At 47.3% G+C, this 19,951-nt stretch overlaps 2 protein-coding genes across 2 annotated transcripts; both read right to left on the minus strand.

Moving 5' to 3' along the window:
- Positions 1-9,063: 9,063 nt before the first annotated feature.
- LOC125534627 (BTB/POZ and MATH domain-containing protein 2-like) lies at positions 9,064-10,176 on the minus strand. The gene is made up of 3 exons (XM_048697801.1): positions 9,989-10,176; positions 9,589-9,805; positions 9,064-9,525 (listed from the first exon to the last, which is right to left on the minus strand). Exons 1-3 carry the CDS (start codon positions 10,174-10,176, stop codon positions 9,064-9,066), a joined length of 867 nt encoding a protein of 288 aa, XP_048553758.1.
- Positions 10,177-15,778: 5,602 nt separating this feature from the next.
- Positions 15,779-16,357, minus strand: LOC125538540 (ethylene-responsive transcription factor 13-like). Its single transcript, XM_048701824.1, has one exon. It carries the CDS (start codon positions 16,355-16,357, stop codon positions 15,779-15,781), a length of 579 nt encoding a protein of 192 aa, XP_048557781.1.
- Between the last annotated feature and the right edge of the window lie 3,594 nt (positions 16,358-19,951).

A 19,951-nucleotide genomic window follows, 5' to 3' on the forward strand; every position in this document is an offset into this window, starting at 1 on the left:
ACACATAACCAAGAAACCTTCGGAAACCATCTACCTCAACCTTCGAAAAGCATCCGTTATACAAGTTATGGCGATACTCCCGAACTCCTGCCCCAGTACTGGGTGGCGTCGAGGTTATCTCACCAACGAACTGCATAAAAGAGATTTTCGATGTCGGCGAAAATATCTCAAGTATTCCAGAATTGCAATTATAAAATTATGATGACAACACCTCAGAGCTCAACTCCCCGGGACACTTCCACTAAACCCCTGACAGGAGGCACCAAGACAATGTTCTCATCATAAAACCATCGGAACGATTCCAAGATACTCGCGTGATCCTAAAAAAAATTTAGTGAAATTTGAGAAGAGAAGAGTCAAAACTCTACGTTAGGATGCCTTACCAGAGCGATGAGGAGACTGGGAAGTAAAAAGAATTCCTAAACTCTTCGATATATAATTCCTAAATGACTCAAAACATTTTTCTAGACACAACTCGGCTGCTAAAAATGATCAAGCAATGGGGCTCCTAAGGTCGGGGAAGGCTCTGATACCAACTTGTAACACCCTCGATGCGACTATATCTCCCATGTGTCGAGGCACGACTTAGAGGCATAATCGCATTGAAGGCATATGTCACAAGTCAGGTAATCATCACAAACATCCCATGTAATATAAATAAAAGGGGATATACATAGTTGGCTTACACTCGCCACGTCAATCAAGTACATAAATAACATACATCATCCAAACACTCATGGCCCGACTACGGTGCCAAAATAGAAGAAAACCCAACATGCGACACGGTCCCAATCACCCCCAACAGGGCACCACTACTGAACATCAGGAAAGGAAACATAGTAACGTTGAGAGTCCTCGTCGAACTCCCACTTGAGCTCGTATGCGTCACCTGGAGCGGAATCACCTGGACCTGCATCTGGTGTAATAGTAATCTGTGAGCCACAAGGACTCAGCAATCTCACACCCTCGCGATCAAGACTATTTAAGCTTATAGGAAGGGGTAAGGCAAATATATGTGGAGCTGCAGCAAGAGACTAGCATATATGGTGGCTAACTTATTCGCAAAAGAGAGCGAGAAGATAAGGCAAAGCGCGAGCGAGAAACTAGAGAGAGCAACCTGCGCAAACATTACTCCAACACCGTGTCCACTTCCCGGACTCCGCCGAGAAGAGGCCATCACGGTAACACACACGGTTGATTCATTTTAATTAAGTTAAGGTTCAAGTTATCTACAACTAGACAGCTAGGGCTGCATTATCTATATGTAACATGTTAAATTAATACATGTCTAAGATCAGAAAACTGGCAATACACTAAGATGGAGGTCACACCAAAACACATGTAGTAGAAATCTTCTTTTGTAATACATATATACACAATGAGATAAAGGTTGTTTGAACAAGAGTAAGAAGAGCATCGTTACCTTGCACTCATAGTTTCTAAACAACTGATAAATTCTTCTTGTGTCCGATCAAATCACCACTAGGGTTCAACAGATAGAATGCATCGAAAGAGTCAATATATAACAGCGTGGATTGATTTGGCCCGGCTGGACAATATATAACATCGAAAGGATCAAATTCACCAAACGAGTTCATCCCGTGCGCCTCTTAATTAGTTGTCATAGCCCTACGAGTTCATCTCCGTGGATTGATTTGGCCCGGCTGGACAGTTTACTGGGATTCAGTTCTGGTTTGATGTGAAGACAGTTTAGCTTGATGGAAGCAACAAAATTGCAGTTGGAAGTCAAGTCAATCAAGGAGTACATACATGAATACGTTCCATGCCAACTACGTAAAATATAGTGTTTCTTTGTGCATAGTTCTGTAACATGGCAAATTTTGACTGCCAAAGTTAAATATAGAGTTTGCCGGTTATAAGGGACCAATCCAAACTCGTATATACCCCAAGTTAAGAGCCATGAGCATTACCAGAGAGAAAAGGAACAGCGGCAGTTCATGGTAGTCGTACGTACTACCATGAGGGAGGAGGTGGAATCCATCCGTGACCCCGAAGTTATTTACCATATACCGTAGACCGATTATTATGCACAGGAGAGGACCGAATAGCATAGGAATTCTCATCCTACTCGATCAGTCAGCTGCGGTGCCTATTATTAGCCTATATATATGCACCCCCTAGCTAGCTTGCAACACCACCTCGCAATTTTTTTCTTTTTTTTCTTTTTTTCTCGAAAAGGGGGACTCCCGGCCTCTGCATCAGAACGATGCATACGGCCACATCAATAGATAAATAAATAAATATGTTCAACAAGGTCTTATAGTCTGAAAACAAAATAACGGCAAGCTCACAAAGAGTCACAACACCAAAAACAAAAGGCCCAAAAGCCACAACCGGCTGGCATAACAAAGATAGGTAAACTAATTGCCTATCCTATTACATGACCGCCATCCAAACCGGTTGAAGATATCCCGCGCTACCATCTCCCACTAGACAGATGCAGTAACCAAACGCTCCCTAGCCTCCGTCGGAGTGAGTAACGACCACATACGGATCAGCGCAGTAGCTCGGAATAAAACCTACAAAAAATGAATATTTGTTGTTCTATTAAAAGCCAAATCATTTCTGCAGTTTCAAATTGCCCACAACAAAGCACATACTCCTACGCGAATGTGTCTAGCTGTTTCGGACTCTATCCCAACAAGCCACGTTCCCATCTGCCCATAACCGCGGGCACGGCTTTCGAAAGTTCAATCCCTGCAGGGGAGTCCCAACTTAGCCCATGACAAGCTCTCACGGTCAACGAAGGAATAGACCTCCACCCGAGACATTCCGATCAGACTCGGTATCCCGGTACAACAAGACATTTCGACAGGTTAAAACAAGACCAGCAACACCGCCCGAATGTGCCGACAAATCCCAATAGGAGCTGCACATATCTCGTTCTCAGGGCACACTCAGATGAGCAATCCGTACAACTAAAACCAAACCTCGAGTTTTCCCGAGGGGGCGCTGCACAGGGCTCTAGTTCGGACCAACACTCAGAGGAGCACTGGCCCGGGGGGGCTAAAATAAGATGACCCTCGGGCTCCGAAAACCCAAGGGAAAAAGAGGCTAGGTGGCAAATGGTAAAACCAAGGTTGCGCATTGCTGGAAAAGCTTTAAACAAGGCGAACTACCAAGGGGTTCCCATTATAACCCAACCGCGTAAGGAACGCAAAAAAATCCGGGAACATAACACCGATATGACGGAAACTAGGGCGGCAAGAGTGGAACAAAACACTAGGCGAGAGGCCGAGCCTTCCACCCTTTACCAAGTGTATAGATGCATTAAGATAACATAGCAATATAATGATATCCCAACAAGTAAATAAATGTTCCAACAAGGAACGGTCTCCAATCTTCACCTCCAACTAGCAACGCTATAAGAGGGGCTGAGCAAAGCGGTAACATAGCCAATCAACGGTTTGCTAGGACATGGTGGGTTAGAGGTTCAACATGGCATTTGGGAGGCTGACAAGCAAAAGGTAGGCATCGTAGCATTGGCATAGCAAAGAGCGAGCAAACTAGCATAGCAAAGATAGTAGTGATTTCGAGGGTATGATCGTCTTGCCTGCAAAGCTGTCAGAGTTGACTGGATCCTCAAAAGCAAAATCAACGGGCTCCTCATTAGCGAACTCATCTCCTGGCTCTACCCAAACAAGACAAACAAGCAACAAGGATACAATCAACCACGTGCAAGCTGAAACAATAAGATGCAATGATGGTATGCTATGCGGGATGCGATGCGGGATGCAAAATGCAAGATATGACAGGAAATGCATGAACCTGGCTTCAACTTGGAAAACCAAGTGTGCCACTGGAAAGATGAGATGAAATCGCTTGAAAACGATATAAAGAACGCCGGAATCGGAGTTACGGTTTGGAAATGGCAAGCGATTCAAAATTGGCACCGGTCTGTGATTTACAGCAAGTAAGCATCTAAAAGCAACGAAATAAACATGCTACAGCACTCAAACATGGCATCAAAATACATGGCAGGGAAGCATTCAAGATGCTTAACAAAAGACTAGCACTGAGCTACGGCCAATTCATCCATTATGAGGTTCAAACAAGCATGGCAAAAACGCAAATGGTAAACAGATCTCAGACTTAGTGAAATTAACACTTGTCTGGAATTTCAGATCATGAAGCCCTCTTCGGAGCAACGAAACAACATGCTACAGGACCTGATTATGACAAAGAAGAACATGGCATGGAGCTACTCAACAATCTTAACAAAAGACCTTTAGTGACCTTGAGCCAAAAGGGATCACAAAAATATACTAACAAGCACACGAACATAGCTAAAACATAATCAGTTTTCAGACTTAGTGAAAACTGACACATGCTGAAATATAACTCACGAAGGCATGTTAACGAGCTCGATGCACTCACCACGGTGCAAGTCATGGCAAGGCAAGCATACATCCATTAAGAAGGCACAAAATGCAAGCTAGACATGGCAAGAACAATGGCATAGCATGCACGGATCAACTACAATAACATCGGCAAAATCGCAAACAAGTTGGCGATCTGCCCAGATTCAAACCGAAGCAAAAGTAGAGCTCGGTTGACTCAAGCTAGGGTGCTCCATAATTGCAAACAAAGGCATGGATGGATAGAGCACTACAAGGTTAACAAAACTCCTTTACTGATCATCCTCAAAAGAGGCACGGATCATTAGTAAACAACCTGAACATATGGCATCATGAACTAAATAATCCGAGACTTAGTGAAATCTACTAAGTCCCTGAAAACAGATTTACCGGGTGCCTCTCTTTGCAAGCTTACACAAGTCACCACACACATCACAAAAATGCATGGGTTGCACCTCTGGAAAGATAACAAAACCCTTAACAAAACGTATGTAGGACTCATGGGCATATCATGCACACAACAATCATGGCAAAAATGACAAAAGTCTAAGATGAACTAGCAGATCTGACAATTAACTCATGAAGCCCTCTTCTAACAACATTTTGGGCATCAAGATGAACTCGAATGAAAATGATGCAATGGAATGAAATGATGTACTCATCGAGACGAACATTTTGATGTACTATATGTCCAAAACGGAGCTACGGATGCGGAGATATAGCCAGTCAAAGTTTGCATAAAAAATTAGGGTTCCGGGGATAAAAAGTCAACCGAGATTCCAGATCTCAGATCTGCACGCTTCCCGAGGCGGTTCGCCGGAGTTACTGTTCACGGCCGGAGAAGAGACTCGCCGGAGGAGGGGGCTCGCCGGATCCGGGCGGCGAGGTGGCCGGGGTGGAGCCCGGCTCCGCCGGCGATGGCGCGGTCGACGAGGCGACGGGGAGAGCGGGGCCGGCTCGGGCGGCGGCCGGCGACGAGGTGGCGGGCGGAGCGGCGCCGGGCGGCGGCGGCTCGCGGCGGAGGCGGCGGGGCCGGCGGACGGCGTCGGGGAGGAGAAAGGCGGCGGGCGGCGCTGGATCTGGCCCGGTGGGCGGCTCGGGCGGGCCTCCCGCGGGCTCGCCGGGCCGCGCGGAGGAGAGGCGGCGAAGTGGGCGCGCGGGCGCCACGTGGCGTCCGGTGGTTGGCGGCGGCGGATCCGGACGTTGTCCGGCGCGGGTCGGACACGTCCGGTGCGGCGGAGATCTTTTTTTTTAGGGTAGGACGGGGAGAGATCCGAGATTTGGAAAGGGGGGTGTATATATAGGCATAGGGGGAGCTAGGAGAGTCCAAATGAGGTGCGGTTTTCGGCCACGCGATCGTGATCGAACACTCTAGGTGATGGAGCAGATTTTGGTGGGTTTTGGGCCAAATTGGAGGGGTGTTGGGCTGCAACACACACGAGGCCTTTTCGGTCCCTCGGTTATCCGTTGGAGTATCAAACGAAGTCCAAATGGTACAAAACTTGACAGGCGGCCTACCGGTAGTAAACCAAGGCCGCTTGGCAAGTCTCGGTCCAATCCGGAAATGTTTAATCCCCACACACGAAAGAAAGTTAGAAATGACCACCGGAGGAGAACGAAGCGCCGGAATGCAAAACGGACAACGGGGAAAATGCTCGAATGCAAGAGATGAACACGTATGCAAATGCAATGCACATGATGACATGATATGAGATGCATGACAACGAAAACAACACACGGAGACAAGGACCCGAACCCGAGGAAATAAATATAACTTAACGCCGGAAAGGGCAAGAGTCGGGGTACAAATTGGGAAAGTTATATCCGGGGTGTTACATGTGTTTTTCTTGGTGGTTCTCTTATTGCCTGGAAGATGAAGAAACAGACTGCAGTTTCTCGTTCGAGTGCAGAGGCCGAGTTGAGAGCTATGGCTCTTTTGACGGTAGAGGTGACTTGGTTACAATGGCTACTGGAGGATTTTGGTGTTTCTGTTACTACACCTACCACCCTCTTGTCTGATAGTGCAGGTGCTATCAGTAACATATTGGTGTTGATGCTTATTATGTGTGCGTTGCTGTGTAGGATCATGTTATTGCTCTTCAGTATGTGTCTTTCGAGTTACAGCTAGCGGACTTCTTCACGAAGGCAGAGACTAGAGTGCAACATAGATCTCACCTCTCCAAACTCAGTGTTGTGAATCCACCATGAGTTTGAGGGGGGGGGGGGGTGTTAGAGTTATATTCATGATGGCCTTTGGCCTTTTGTATTCTTGACTTTTGGCATTCTCATGTATATCTATATATGGTGGCTTTGGCATCATAGTAACACAAGTTGCTATTCCAACATTAAGCTTATTGGGGATGGATAGGCACAAGCCTCCCAATATCTAAAATTTATTGGGAGTTAAGTTTAGTGAGTTGTTTTAGGTCATTGCTCCCAGGAATGGTACAATTCTAGCTAATCATATATGGCTGTAAACCAAGTAGACGTTGGATCGTATTGTCTACCAGTAGTTGAAGCAAATCCAAGAGGCGCCAAATTACATTAGGTTTGATACTGCGGTCTACGCTTAAGTACATGCAGACTGCTAAAAACTTTGGTAGTATCTGTTTCAAGTTTTTGAACCAAGAAGCGAACTCTGTAGTTGTTTGTTTAGCCAAGCATTCCTCTATGAAATGTAGATATTGATGGGCGAACCAGGAAAAGATGAACAAGGTTCACTGGCTGAGTTGGGAGTTGCTGACAAGCCTGAAGAGTAAAGGAGGACTAGGCTTCCGTGATTTATACAGTTTTAACTTAGCAATGCTTGCACGTCAAGCATGGAGAATGCTGGCAGGCCCTGAGTGACTTTGCGCAAGGGTGTTGAAGACAAAGTACTTCCTAAATTCATCTATTTTAGAGGCGCAAGCAACATCAGGAATATCATACACGTGGCGTAGTATTCTTGAAGGGGGTAGAGCTGCTCCGGGATGGTCTCATATGGCGGGTTGGAGACGGCGCCAGTATACATATGTGGACTGATCCATGGATTGCGCGTGATGGAACAAGGCGGCCTCGTTACCCCCGATGGAAACAGCCTACTCACCAAGGTCTCTGAGCTCATCAACCCAGTGATGATGCAATGGGACGAAGCAATGGTGAAAGATACGTTCTGCGAGGTTGATGCAAAAATTATCTTGGCCACGCCAATTAGGGAAGAATTTGAGGATTACCCAGCATGGCATTATGATTGCAAAGGCCGGTTCTCTGACGGAGATAATGTGAAGTCTGTCAGAGATAATGTCCCAAAATCTCATCAATGCCCTGCAAAGCAATGCTTGGGACCTAGCACCCGATGGTGTTCTCTATCGGGATATTCGCCAGTTCTGTCGTCTGAATTTTAATAACGTCGTCTTTAGATTTGCTCCTCGGAGCTGTAATTCTGTTGCCAACGCCCTTGCTATGCTGGGAGCTAGTGGCCAGGAACCGTGCCGCCTGTGGACGGATATACTATGCCAAACAATGTAAACGTTCTAGTGACCAGCGATCTTGCTGGACCCGTTGCGTAATGGAATTCGAGGGTTCCAACTGAAAAAAAGCATTCCTCTAATTCTCAATTATCCGCTGGCCGGGACATTAGTACTCTGGACTTCCTTTCATCTGCTATTGTAAATGACATTGTGATTATATCATGACTATAGTTAGAGGCGGACCTAGGAACTAAACTTAGCCGGGGGCGAAAAATTAAAGGTAGAAAATTGTGAAGCTACAAATGCAGGCCCGCTCAACCAAAACTCATGAATTTAGTTCACCATCACAAGTTCGTGGGATGACCTACAAAATTAACATAGATACTGAACTTAAGTGTCTTTTTTAAATGCACTGTACACATCAAATTCAAATATGGTGTCAAAAAAATTGTAAATAGAGGAATAACATGGAACCAAAGATCTGCTGCTCTCATGTTGTTTGTACTTAATTGTCGTGGTCGTGTGCATGGTTGCGGCTCCTTGTGGTGCAGACACCCTTGTGCTACCACAGTTGAAGTTGCAGTTGCTTCCTCCGCAACAATCCATTGGGCCTCCTTGTATGAGTTCATGGAGGCGAGACACAGAATCGAGCAGGAGCAGCCGAACAGGGCAACAGGTCAGCTACCGGAAATTGATGATGATTTTCGTCACACAAAATAATAAAGATATGGTCTGCAGAGCCAGTGAGCCAAGTTGGTGGAGAAAAATGAGATGGTACACGTAAATTAGATGTGGAAATAATAACAAACATGGGATCACTGGTAGATCATATTTACCAAAGATAGGGATCATCATTGAGCAAATGAGCGCGCGTGAATTTGGCGGTTTAGCAATAAACCTCATACGGAGATAAGTATAAACAGCATCTGGATTATATTGTCCTCAGGTTGATTTACAAAGTCTGAGCAAGACATCAGCAATTCAGTAGTAGCCTCAGGCATTACAGATAAAGATCACCTTCATTGTACTTCTTATCAGTAGGTATCTTCACAAAGACAAAAGGACATAATTTATGCAATTAAGAGAATCTTTCTTCTGCTGGAGATGTAGGCACATCATCTGACAAAAAACGAAAGTACAAGTGCAGGACAATAAGGAATCACTTCCAGCCTACCTCACAACGTGCATTGACCTGAAGAAATACACTTTTGACCTCAAGAAATGTAAGGACTTACTTAGGAAGCAAACTTGGACAGGAGTTCCTTGACAAGAGAGGGGCAGGTTTGAACTATATGGTCTAAGCCATCAACCATCAATACTTTCTCTAAATTCCTAGGAATTTTGAGGAACTCCAAGCATGCCTCCTTCAACGCAGGGCAATAGTGCTGGTCAGCTAGACCAAGAATATCAGCCACCGTGCCCACGTCAATGCACTCCCGCAGCTTGTTTTGACATAGCAATTTCATCCTGCCGATGTCATATCTATCTGCTGCTGCAAGCAACGACTGCAGCCACATTGCTTCTTCTCCTTTGCCTTGCTCTTCTACCTCTCCTTCGTCCATGCTATCTATGTCCATCTTGGGCAATGAGTCAGTGTAGATGAAACTGAGCAAGGCTCTAAACACTTTTGCTTCCATGTCTTGTATCCGTATGACATTTGCAGTAGCCCCCTCCTTCATGGGGCCAAAGAGCTCTGCCTTGAAGATAGCAGATCGGGCAGCGAGTATACAACGGTGCGCGACAAACATCTCGCCGCCAACCTCGAATGTCACGTCAGCACCCTCCTTGCTCGACAAGAGACGGGCGATATGCTCTTTTATGTCGGATGGTGGCACGTTTTCAAGAAGTGGAGCTGCGACGCTGCTGTCCGCGGCTACGTTGATGTCGCAACGTATGATGGAAAGGTCGCCATTAAGATGTTCTTTCTCAAAGTCCCTTCTTCTGATGAGCCTGTCGTATGCCAAAACCGTACAACCGCTGGAAAAGACAAACCTTTCCCCTTGGGCGATGGGCGTGGGCCGCACTGCTTCGGAAAGTGAGAGCGTGGAGCTGAACCTGAGCACCACCTTCACGGGCTGTGCAACTTTCTGATCAAGGGAGAGTTCGGCGTGAATGGATATGAAATCGGAGGTGTTCTTGCAGGAGCCGTTGGGGTAGTACTTGAAAACCCAGCGGTATCCGCCGATGGTGAAGGGGGCTGAATCGATGCTCTCGCCGGAGGGGATGCGCTTGGTGTCCGAGTAGCTGTCGAGCGTGATCAGGTGGTACCCGCTGGACGGCACCGTGGGCCTCGGCTCTGGCTCCGATAGCTTGCCCTTGCGGAAGAGGGAGAAGCCGAGCGGCGACATGGCGAATCTGCAAACCCGGAGCACCGAGATTTTCACGTTTCGGAGTGCAGATCGAGGGCCTGAGACTACAAATAATCTTGCCTTTAGTCAAGTCCGGATCATGTACAAGCTGGTCGTAGGAGCTAGCTGATTCTTTGAGTCTATACGTATTGGAGTAGTACTAGGTCTGTTTGTGTCACGTGTTGGTTCGGGATCGGGAGGTTGTCGTATAGTTTGGCAAGTCTATGCCTTGGTCATGTAACAAGTCCTAATACGAGTAGTATATTATCAAAGTCGGGTTCAGGTTAGTCTTGCGGTCTTGCCGGCAAGGCGTGTACATATCTCTATACATGAGAAGGCCTGCAAGATCGTAACATGGTGGAGAAAACAAGAACATAAATACAAAAGGAAAAGAGACACACGGCACGTGTCTTTTGGCTAAAATATTTTGTGTGCGCGTGTTTGTCGTTTTTGATGTGATCCATCCTGTGGACGAGTTCCAACACATTGGAGTGAACCGAAGCCGCGCCACCGTTATCGCCCCTCCTTCACCGGCGCCGGGCAAAACTTATTGCAGTAGACAGTCAGGAAGCCATTGTGCTAAGAAAGACCCCACGGTACCAGCACACCAGAACAACAACTACCGCCGATGAAGAGAAGTGTAGATCGAAAGAATCCAACCTGTAGACACACGAACATAGACGCACCTAGAATGGATCCATGGGGATTCATCGAAGACCAACACCGAATGAATCCCACGAGATCCTCCAGAGACAGACCTCCACACGCCTTCCGAGGACATTGTGCGCACCGCTAGAACTGGGACTAGGCGGGGAGGGCCTTATTCCAACTACAGAGAGCCGTCGCCATCTCACTTTCCTGAGCAGGACACAAACCCTAATATATTCTAGAAAAAAACCTAAAAACGGAGCAGAAGCCCTCTCACCGGCAAGGGCCGAGGTCCGCCATGCCTCCATGGCCCTAAGGCCACCGGAGACAAGGCGGATCAGTGGCGGCGCCGGCGGGAGGCGAGAAGATCCTCGCCCTGGGAGGAGTTTCTCGTGAGGAGAGGTAGATGTGATCTCTGCATATAGTTCAAAAACTTAAAATCACTTAAGAAAAATTAAAAATCAAATATTTGGAAAAAATTGAGCATCACCTTCACGGGCCGTGTGATCTTCTGGTTGAGTGAAACTATAATGGATATGAAATCGGTGGTCTCCGGGCAACAGCCGTTGGGGTAGTACTTGAGAACCCACTGGTATCCGTCGATCGACAAGGGGGCTGAATCGATGCTCTCACCGGTGGGGATGCGCTTGGTGTCTGAGTATCCGTCGATCGTGAGGGAGTAGCACTTGAAACAGTTCTTCAGCTAGAAATGAAGAGCAGATAGCCAACTGGTTAATCTAATTGCATTTGCGTTGATGACGAGGTACAAAAATTCGTCTTCTGCAGGGAGATGGATCACCATTAGCACATGCGACGAGTTCATCACTAATCAGTACAAAAATGGCATCAATTAATAGATAGCAGCCCAGCGTTGATGAAATGCAACAAACGTCATCAACCTTCATGAGGCCACTGACTGGTTGGGGTACAAACATGGGTCAGGATCATTAACTATAGCACCGCCATTATGTTGATTTCATGCCGAACAAGATGCATGTTTGCGAAGAGGATGGTCTATAAATTATAGGATAACTGGATAAGGGCTTGAAGAAGGCAGGCTAAAAAACCCAAGGAATTTGCACCCATAAGTTTGAACTTTATCTGAAAATTAGTGATTTTCTCAAATATACTTAGTATTGTTGCTTTGATTATGGAAATTTAGGGAATGTCTCGTTATAGATTTTTCTGCATTCCCATATAACACAAATCATTATCTTGTACAATGATGATGATGACAACGACGATGATAACAACACCAACCAACATTGTCATCATCGCTGACACCACCATCACCACCACCACCATCGTCGTCATCGTCATAATGTATTTCATTAAAGCTTGTATGTTGCTCTCAAGGAAAAGGCTACCCAAAAAAAGAGTTCACAAGGAAAAAGTCGTTCACATGGTAATTAGTAATTCACATAATTCACAACTTCCTTTTTCACTAGTTGCTGAGGAACAACAATGCTTGGTCTAAGAAAAGTGCTAACATGTTATTGGACGGCACACGATGCTCCAAGCGAAAGCTACATAGCCCAATTCTACCCGCGAGGTCATTTGGCGCCCCTGTAATGTTGGTGCATGTATCGGTGCAAGGATCATAGATCTGAAGCATCAACAATCGTTTATTACTGAGAGAGCACTGTAGGAGCAACTTTCGGTCCTGCATCACCCTGAGCGGCATATAACGGCATGTGGATGGGGCCATTAGGATCGTGTATGCCTTGATCCAACTTCTCTTAGTCTTATCAGAATTGTCCAGGATCCATATGTTGGTGAATGGGTCGCCCGGTAGTTTGGCCGTGTTCCTGTGCTCGCAAACGGACTGCACCATGCACAAGGCGCCATTGAGCTCTGTTATGCGGATTGCGAGTGTGTCCCTCCACTTCTTCTCGCCGTATAATTTCAGTGGCCCTTGGATCACGTCGGGCATCCATTGCTCGCTCTCGAGGTCGAAGCAGTGCAACGTGTCGTCCTTTTCGTGTTTTGCCTCCTCCAAAAAGTAGAGGACGCCATCGACGGTGACAGGAGAGCCTCGCTGGGAGCGGAAGCGAATCGGCGGCCTCTGCGCTTGCCTCCACCCTCTGTTGTCCCCCAAAGTGAAGACCTCGCAACTGCCACCGTCGACGAGGCGGATCAGCTTGTACTGACTGGACAAGGCGGCGCGGCCGAAGCCAAAGATGTTGTAGTAGCGCGTGGCCACAAGAGGGACCTCGTGGTGCTTGACCACCACCTCCAATTGTGGGCACCTCACCAGCACCTCCGCGGTGGCTGGATCGACCACTTGGACCGTTGGACGCCATCGCAGGAAGCGCCATTGACGCAGACGAGGTCGTCGACGCTGGTGTTACACATCCACCCGAATCCACCGGCGCCCTTGATGACCCTCACGACGTGTCCGTCAACGTCCAGGAGACGCATGTCACGGCCTCCGGCGGGCTCTTCCTCCTGGAAGGATCCTGAGTCGACGAGGAGCGGGCCGTGGCGGCGCATGTGCACGGCGGCGAAGACCGGGTTGTTGGAGAGGAGGTCCAGCCACCCCTTGGACACCCATCGGAACCGGAAGACAGACTTGACGGGCGTCCTGGAGAGGATGTCGAAGATGGCGTGGTACGGTAACGAGGCCGCAGGTGGAATACTCATGTCGCCGCCGCCTTCCCCGTCGTTCATCTTAGATGCGCCGCCGCCGTGCGCTAATGGTGTGTCGATCTAACCTATTTTTTTGCCGGTGTATATCGATATCGATCTAATCTAATCGGTTAGCGTTGTGTATATGGTAGCCGATCACATGTATACGGCCGGTGTCACGTACGCACGTTGTCCTGCGTGCCTCGTACGTCTATATTTATGGAAGTATATATATATATATGTGCATCCGATGAGGACTCCATCTGAGCCAAGCAAAAAAAGAGGACTACATCTGAGTACGTTGTACGTACGTTTTCAGTTGTATAGTTGGAACCGAATAATTCCGGCCTGCCGGGAGATTAACGTGAGCAAGATACGTATCAATCGATACAGTACGACGAGATGGACCGAGAGATCCAGGAGGAGCAGGAAGCGAGGAGGAAGGGATACCAGGAGAAGATGATGGCGGAGTACCACACCGAGTCGATGGAGGAGCATTGGTACCCTAACCTGAACCCGTCTGACCAAGAGGCCAACGACGCCGGGTACCACCGGGTTTATTGGAATTACGGCTGGGCCTCGGAACACGATCGCTTCGAGGACACCAGTGAGCTTCTTCATCTTCTATTTACTTTTTCCATGCTCCTCAAATATGACTAGTTGGAGTACATGCTAATTTGCTCCGGTGGATGCAGCAACTATTCCTCCCATGCATTGCACCGACGAGGACCCTCATCATCACCGCTTCAACGTCACAGATACCTTGCAGATCTTCTCTATCAAAGTCGCATCGATAAGAGGGGGCTTAAAGTGGCCGCTCCAAGTGTTTGGTACGATCGGCGCACGCGATTTATGCGACAATTACAAACATAATGTTATCTTTTCTCGTTCAAGAAGTGACTGCCAAATCATCACGGAGGAGGTAATTGGTGTGTGTTTGTGCGCGCGCGCGCATGCTTCTCGTTTTCTTTTCATCTATGGTCCCATGTATGCATGCTGAAAAATGCATTGTTAGTTATTACACTACTTAACGGACTAAGAGCATCTCCAACAGCCGCGTTAAATTAGCACCGCGCCGCAAATTAGGCCGTTTTAGCGCGCGCGCAACGCGGCGGGTCGCTTCAGCGGGCGCGCAAAAACGGCGCGCGCGCTACAACGGGTTGGGCGCACGGTCGAAAACACTTAGCCGCGCGGTGTATTTCGGGCGCCTGCTGCAGCGCGCGGCACACTCCAGTGCTCGCGCCCGCACTTCCTCTCCCACTTCCACCCCCCGTCCGGCCGCGCCGCCGCCGCCGCCCGCGCCCCCCGGCGACCGTTCAGGCTTCCCCGGCCTATCCCCGCGCGCCCGCGCTTCCGCCCCATCCCCTCCTAGTCCCGCCGGCGCTCGCGCGCCTCCGTCGTCCGAGGAACAGCGCTCGCTGCCCCGCCGCGCCCGCAAGGTGTTTGACAAAACGCCTACAAGGTATGTATTGCTCAAACTTCATGAATTTGATGCATGTTTTGAATTGTAGTTTTTTTAGTATAGTATTGAACATTGTAGATGAGTTCGTCGTATGATTCTTCCGAAGAAGAATTTGATATGGAAGAGGAGGAGGATCTTGCAATGATCCTAGCTATGCATATAAAAAAACCGAAGCACGGTGGTTCGGTTATGGGTCGGCAGAAAATTTGGAGGGATAGGATCGATGCCCACAACAGATTGATCAGGCATTATTTTGCGAAGAATCCCATATGCCCACAACGAAATTGAACTATTTATTGTTGATTTATTTTGTTTGTTTGATCATTTTGCTCATAATACATATATATGTGGTTTGTGCGGCGCGCGCGCTGTATTTTTGCCCTCTGCTGGAGCGGCGCGGCGCGCTGCATTATAGCGAGGCTGCTGGAGCCAACGCAGGCGGGCGCGCTAAACCAGCCGAAGCGCGCGCGGCAAACAGGTTTTTTGCACGCGGCGCTTAGCGCGGCTGTTGGAGATACTCTAAGAGCATCTCCAACAGGCGCCCAACGCGCCGCGCGGTAAAAACGGATTTTGGCGCGCGCCCATCGCCTGGTTTGGCATGGCACGCAGCGTTTGCTCCAGCAGCCGCGCTGAAAAGCCGCGCGCGCGTGCAGCTCCAGCAGGCGCGGCAAAATGCAGCGCGCGCTCATTCTACAATATTTTTTAAATTAAAATTACATAGATAAAAAACGATACAAAGATATTTTACATCGGTGCAACTACTACGGCATAGATAGATAGATAGTTCGACATACATAGATAGATAGATACTACTACGGCATAGATAGATAGATAGAAACTACTACGGTATACATAGATAGAAAACTACTCCAAGTCGCTATCATCACCATCATCACTCTGGTCGGTGTCGTCCGAGGTTGAGAGCCATATGTCGTTCCAACGTTCATCGTCCGAGGTGAAGAATGACCTCCCACCTGCGGAGACAATGTCGCACTGCTCGTTCGCCACTGCCTTCTGCTGACGCCGGTCCACCCGCTCCGAGCGGCGCCTTGCCGTCCTCTCTGCCCAGTAGGCACGCTCGGCGTCGACGTCCTCTGGGTGGCGACGGCGCCACTCCGCCATGGCTCGCTCGTCCTCTTCGGCGACGAGGAGACGGCGCTGCCGCCTAGAGTGGTCGGCACGGTCCATGTCCGTGATGAGACGCGGCGGAGGGGCGAGGCGTTGCGCCTCCTCGCGCGTGAAGACGTCCCAGAAATTCATCTGCGACCGGGGCCTTTCCAAGCGCCACGCCGCCGCGTCGTACGCGCGGGCCACCTCGCGTGCGCTCCGGAACGTCCCGAAGCCGAGCCGGACATCGCCGGACCGTATCTCGGTGGAGTACCAGCCGTTGGGGCGCTCGCGGACGCCGCGAAAGCCCGAAGCACCCCGGCGGCGCGGCGGCATGGTGGCGCGGTGGTGGCGCAGAAAGCGGCGAAGCGGCGAGGAGGAGGGCGCATGGCTGTTCTGTGCGTGTGGCAAAGCGCGGGACTTTATAGGCGCGCGTGAAGCGGCGCGCCAAATCTACTGCGCCGCGTGCCGCTTTCTCCCGCGCGCGCAAACGCTTCCCGCGCGCGGTAACTTCCCGCCACCGCTGGAGCGCGCGAAACCAACCGACGCGCGCGAAAAACTGCTTTTACCGCGCGGGCGCGCGTTTTGCCGCGCCTGTTGGAGATGCTCTAACATTATATATATGCAGCAACCATATCTTTCATTGACGGGTCCTACTCGTGCTATCATGGCATGTTTGGATCCTGGGACCTTCGAGGTCATGCTCAAAGTGAAGGGCGCCACTGAGGTCGAGGATAGAGACCTAAGTTTCTTTTACCTACAGTTCAGAAATACCGGATTATATACTGAATTTTACACTAGCAAGCGTAGCACACTAGAGTTAGCAACCCGCATCGTTGAAAACTCCGTGGAGGCGACAATCAGTGTGCGACTAGTTGGTGGTTCATCATGGCCAGTTGATTTTCAATGTGTACTCACCGCCAGTATCACCGGTATAGATGATCTAGAAGTTTTGCTGCTTGCGGCCGGAGATGATGGTAAATTGCTTGCCATTGCTGATGATGGCATCATCAAGCTTACACGGCGTGTCGTCTCTGTCAAACTCAAAGGAGGAAAGCTCAGAGTCTCCATCGCGGCACGACGTGGACAGATTACTACAAGGGACGACATGCTTTTCACGCCAAAGAAGGCCGGTAGAAGTTGTGGTCTGCTCAGTTTTGGCGCCTACAAGTTACAAGTCACCGTCTCCTGGTCCCTCTTCACATTTTAGTTTTGACTAATCTAGCATAAAAAATGCTTTGCTAAAAGTGGCTTTCCGTACCCTTGATGCTCTCGATGTAGTGACTAGCTATCATTATAAAGTGGCTTATGTCTTCATCACACGATCATTAATTCAGTCAAACATTGTTACTTTATCTGGGTTTTTTAGTGAAGACCGTCATGGCTAGCTTTTTTGAATTAACCAACACTTCGTCATTTGCAAGTTCCCTATGAGACAACTAGCGGGATCATCATCCGAGGGACATGAAATGTTATCATGTAAACTACAAGCTAGCTAGCTCATGAGGCACATAAATTCACATGGCCGGTAAACTTTCAGGTGCAAGATATTATATGCAGGAAACGCATGGCGCGACAAATTGAGGGGAAACTTTCGGCCCAAGAAATCGGGAAAGGCATCACATATTGGGCAGGAAACTTATGGCAGGGAGATATCAAGCAAGGAAAACATGGCAGCAAAGTTCCTATTTTCAGGCGGAAACTATTATTCGGGAAATACCTAGCACCCGAAACTAAGTGGAAAACTTTTGGTTGTAGTACGCCGGAGTTGGTTGCCGCAGTCAGTAAGTGTTGCAAGGGGTCAATCGCCAGAATGAAAAGGAGTGGCGATATGGGGATCGCCCTGCCTGAGTCCCTGTAATGGAGATATTCTAAGTCCTAAAGAAACCATAGCCAGGGATTCCCATGTTTGGATCTGAAGCATTCAGGGGAGGAGTTAGGAAATTTGGTCAATGGGTTCGCTCATTATGTAGTTATGAGGACTTTATATAATTTATTAGTAGAGTGTAAAGTTTTTTATGGTGTCTTATCACAGGAGTACATCAACCAAAGCGCAACAAGTGGAAATATGATATTAGTTTATCAAATATAATGGTTACATTAATAACTAGAGAGAGTAAGGCATACCTGTTAGATGAAATTGCAAAATTGTGTGCTTACATATTATAAACAGAGTCGTGCAAAAATAACTTCATACCTTCAGATGCCAATTCTCATCTTGCTGGTACCATTGAAAATGAATGACAAGTTAGATCGACAAGTACCATAAAAGAGAAAGAAGCATGTAAAGTCACTTCCATTCAGAGTGTCCCCTTTTGATCTTAAATCATCTTAAAATGATCAAAGAAAACATCATTACTGATGGTAGAAAACATATCTTTCTTTACATAATTATTCATGAACTACTCACTCATTTTATTGTGCAATTCATAGCTGGAAAACATCTCTCCACTGATTTTATGGACCGAGGCTGTTGCCGAGTTGGGGAAACAAACTTGGGAAATCAGATGCGTGTGGCGTACATGACGTGGAATCGACGGTCGCAGTCGAGCCTGTTGCGATCACATTTATTTGTGGGCTCCTTTTATTTTTGCGAAATAGCTATGGCCTTTTCTTTGGGGTACTGATTATAAAATTTTAATGGGCTGAGATGCTTGTGGCTCGTGCGTGCTAGCTTCGATGGGTTCAAACGTGAATTCGTATTGGCTTCATATAAGTGACTATGCGTATATACGTAGGGTGAGAAAATCATTGAGTTCACTTGAACCCAATGCCAACACGTTGGCTCCGCCTCTAAAGCATGGCCTCCGTCTCTAGCCTAGGCATATTGCTTATGGGGAAGGCCAATTGTACCTGTACACAAGGCATGGCTGTGCTACGGCGGCAGTATGGCCATCTTGGACGACATCGCACTGCGGCTGCCACCACCGGAGGTTGATGTCGGGGGAGGGGCGCTGTCGCTCCAGGTGAACGTTAGTGGAGTGCGACGGCCAGCTTGATTCTCCTTGGCGGCGGGGACTTCGTACGCCAGGGCTATATCTCGCTTACAGCGAGATGTATGCCCGGCTCGCTGAAATCTTTTCCCTGCTAGCTCGTTCGATCGCATGCATGTTGGCTTCGCACGTTCTATTCTCTTTGCATTCGCATCCTTTTTTTGTTTTTCTTTTGGTTTTCTGTATTCTTCAATGGTTTTCTTTGGCTTTCTGTATTTTATTTGTTTTTCTCCGATTTTATTGTTTTACATCGGCTTTCTTCTTTTATTTATTGGTTTTCATTGGGTTTTTTATTCATTTTTTCATCTGTTTTCTTTTGGTTTTTTCTTTCTTTTCCCTTTTTCTTCATGGGTTTTCTGGGTTTTATTGATTTTTACTATAAATTTGGTTTTCTATTGTTTTTCACTGGTTTTCTTCCATTTTTCTTTCATTCTTCGTTATACTTTGTTATTTTTCTCTTTGCTTTTTTCTGTTTCTTTCTTTTTTGTTTATTTTCATCGTTTTATCTTTTTGTTCGACAGACATTAACTTTTTCAGTACATATTCAACATTTTTCGTATATATTGAATATATGTTTTATACATGTTAAACATTTTCAAATATATGATTACATCTTTTGAAAACCTGTATTGCTTTACTTCTACTTTTTTTCTTACACATTGTACATTTTTTGGAATATATATAGTACATTTTTTATTACACATTTAACATCCTTCGAATACAAGATTAAACATTTTTTAATACATGGTCAACCATTTTTACATACACTTTTTTAATTTTTTCTAAATTATTGATTAATATTTCTCAAATACAAGACTAACTTTCCTTAAATATATAGTCAACATTTTTATATTCACATTTAACATTTTCAAATGCTTTATTAACATTTCCTAAATATAAGATTGATATTCTTTGAATATATGGTCAAGAGTTTTAC

The sequence above is a fragment of the Triticum urartu genome, chromosome 2 (genome assembly GCF_003073215.2).
Source record: "Triticum urartu cultivar G1812 chromosome 2, Tu2.1, whole genome shotgun sequence".
Taxonomy (NCBI): Eukaryota; Viridiplantae; Streptophyta; class Magnoliopsida; order Poales; family Poaceae; genus Triticum; species Triticum urartu.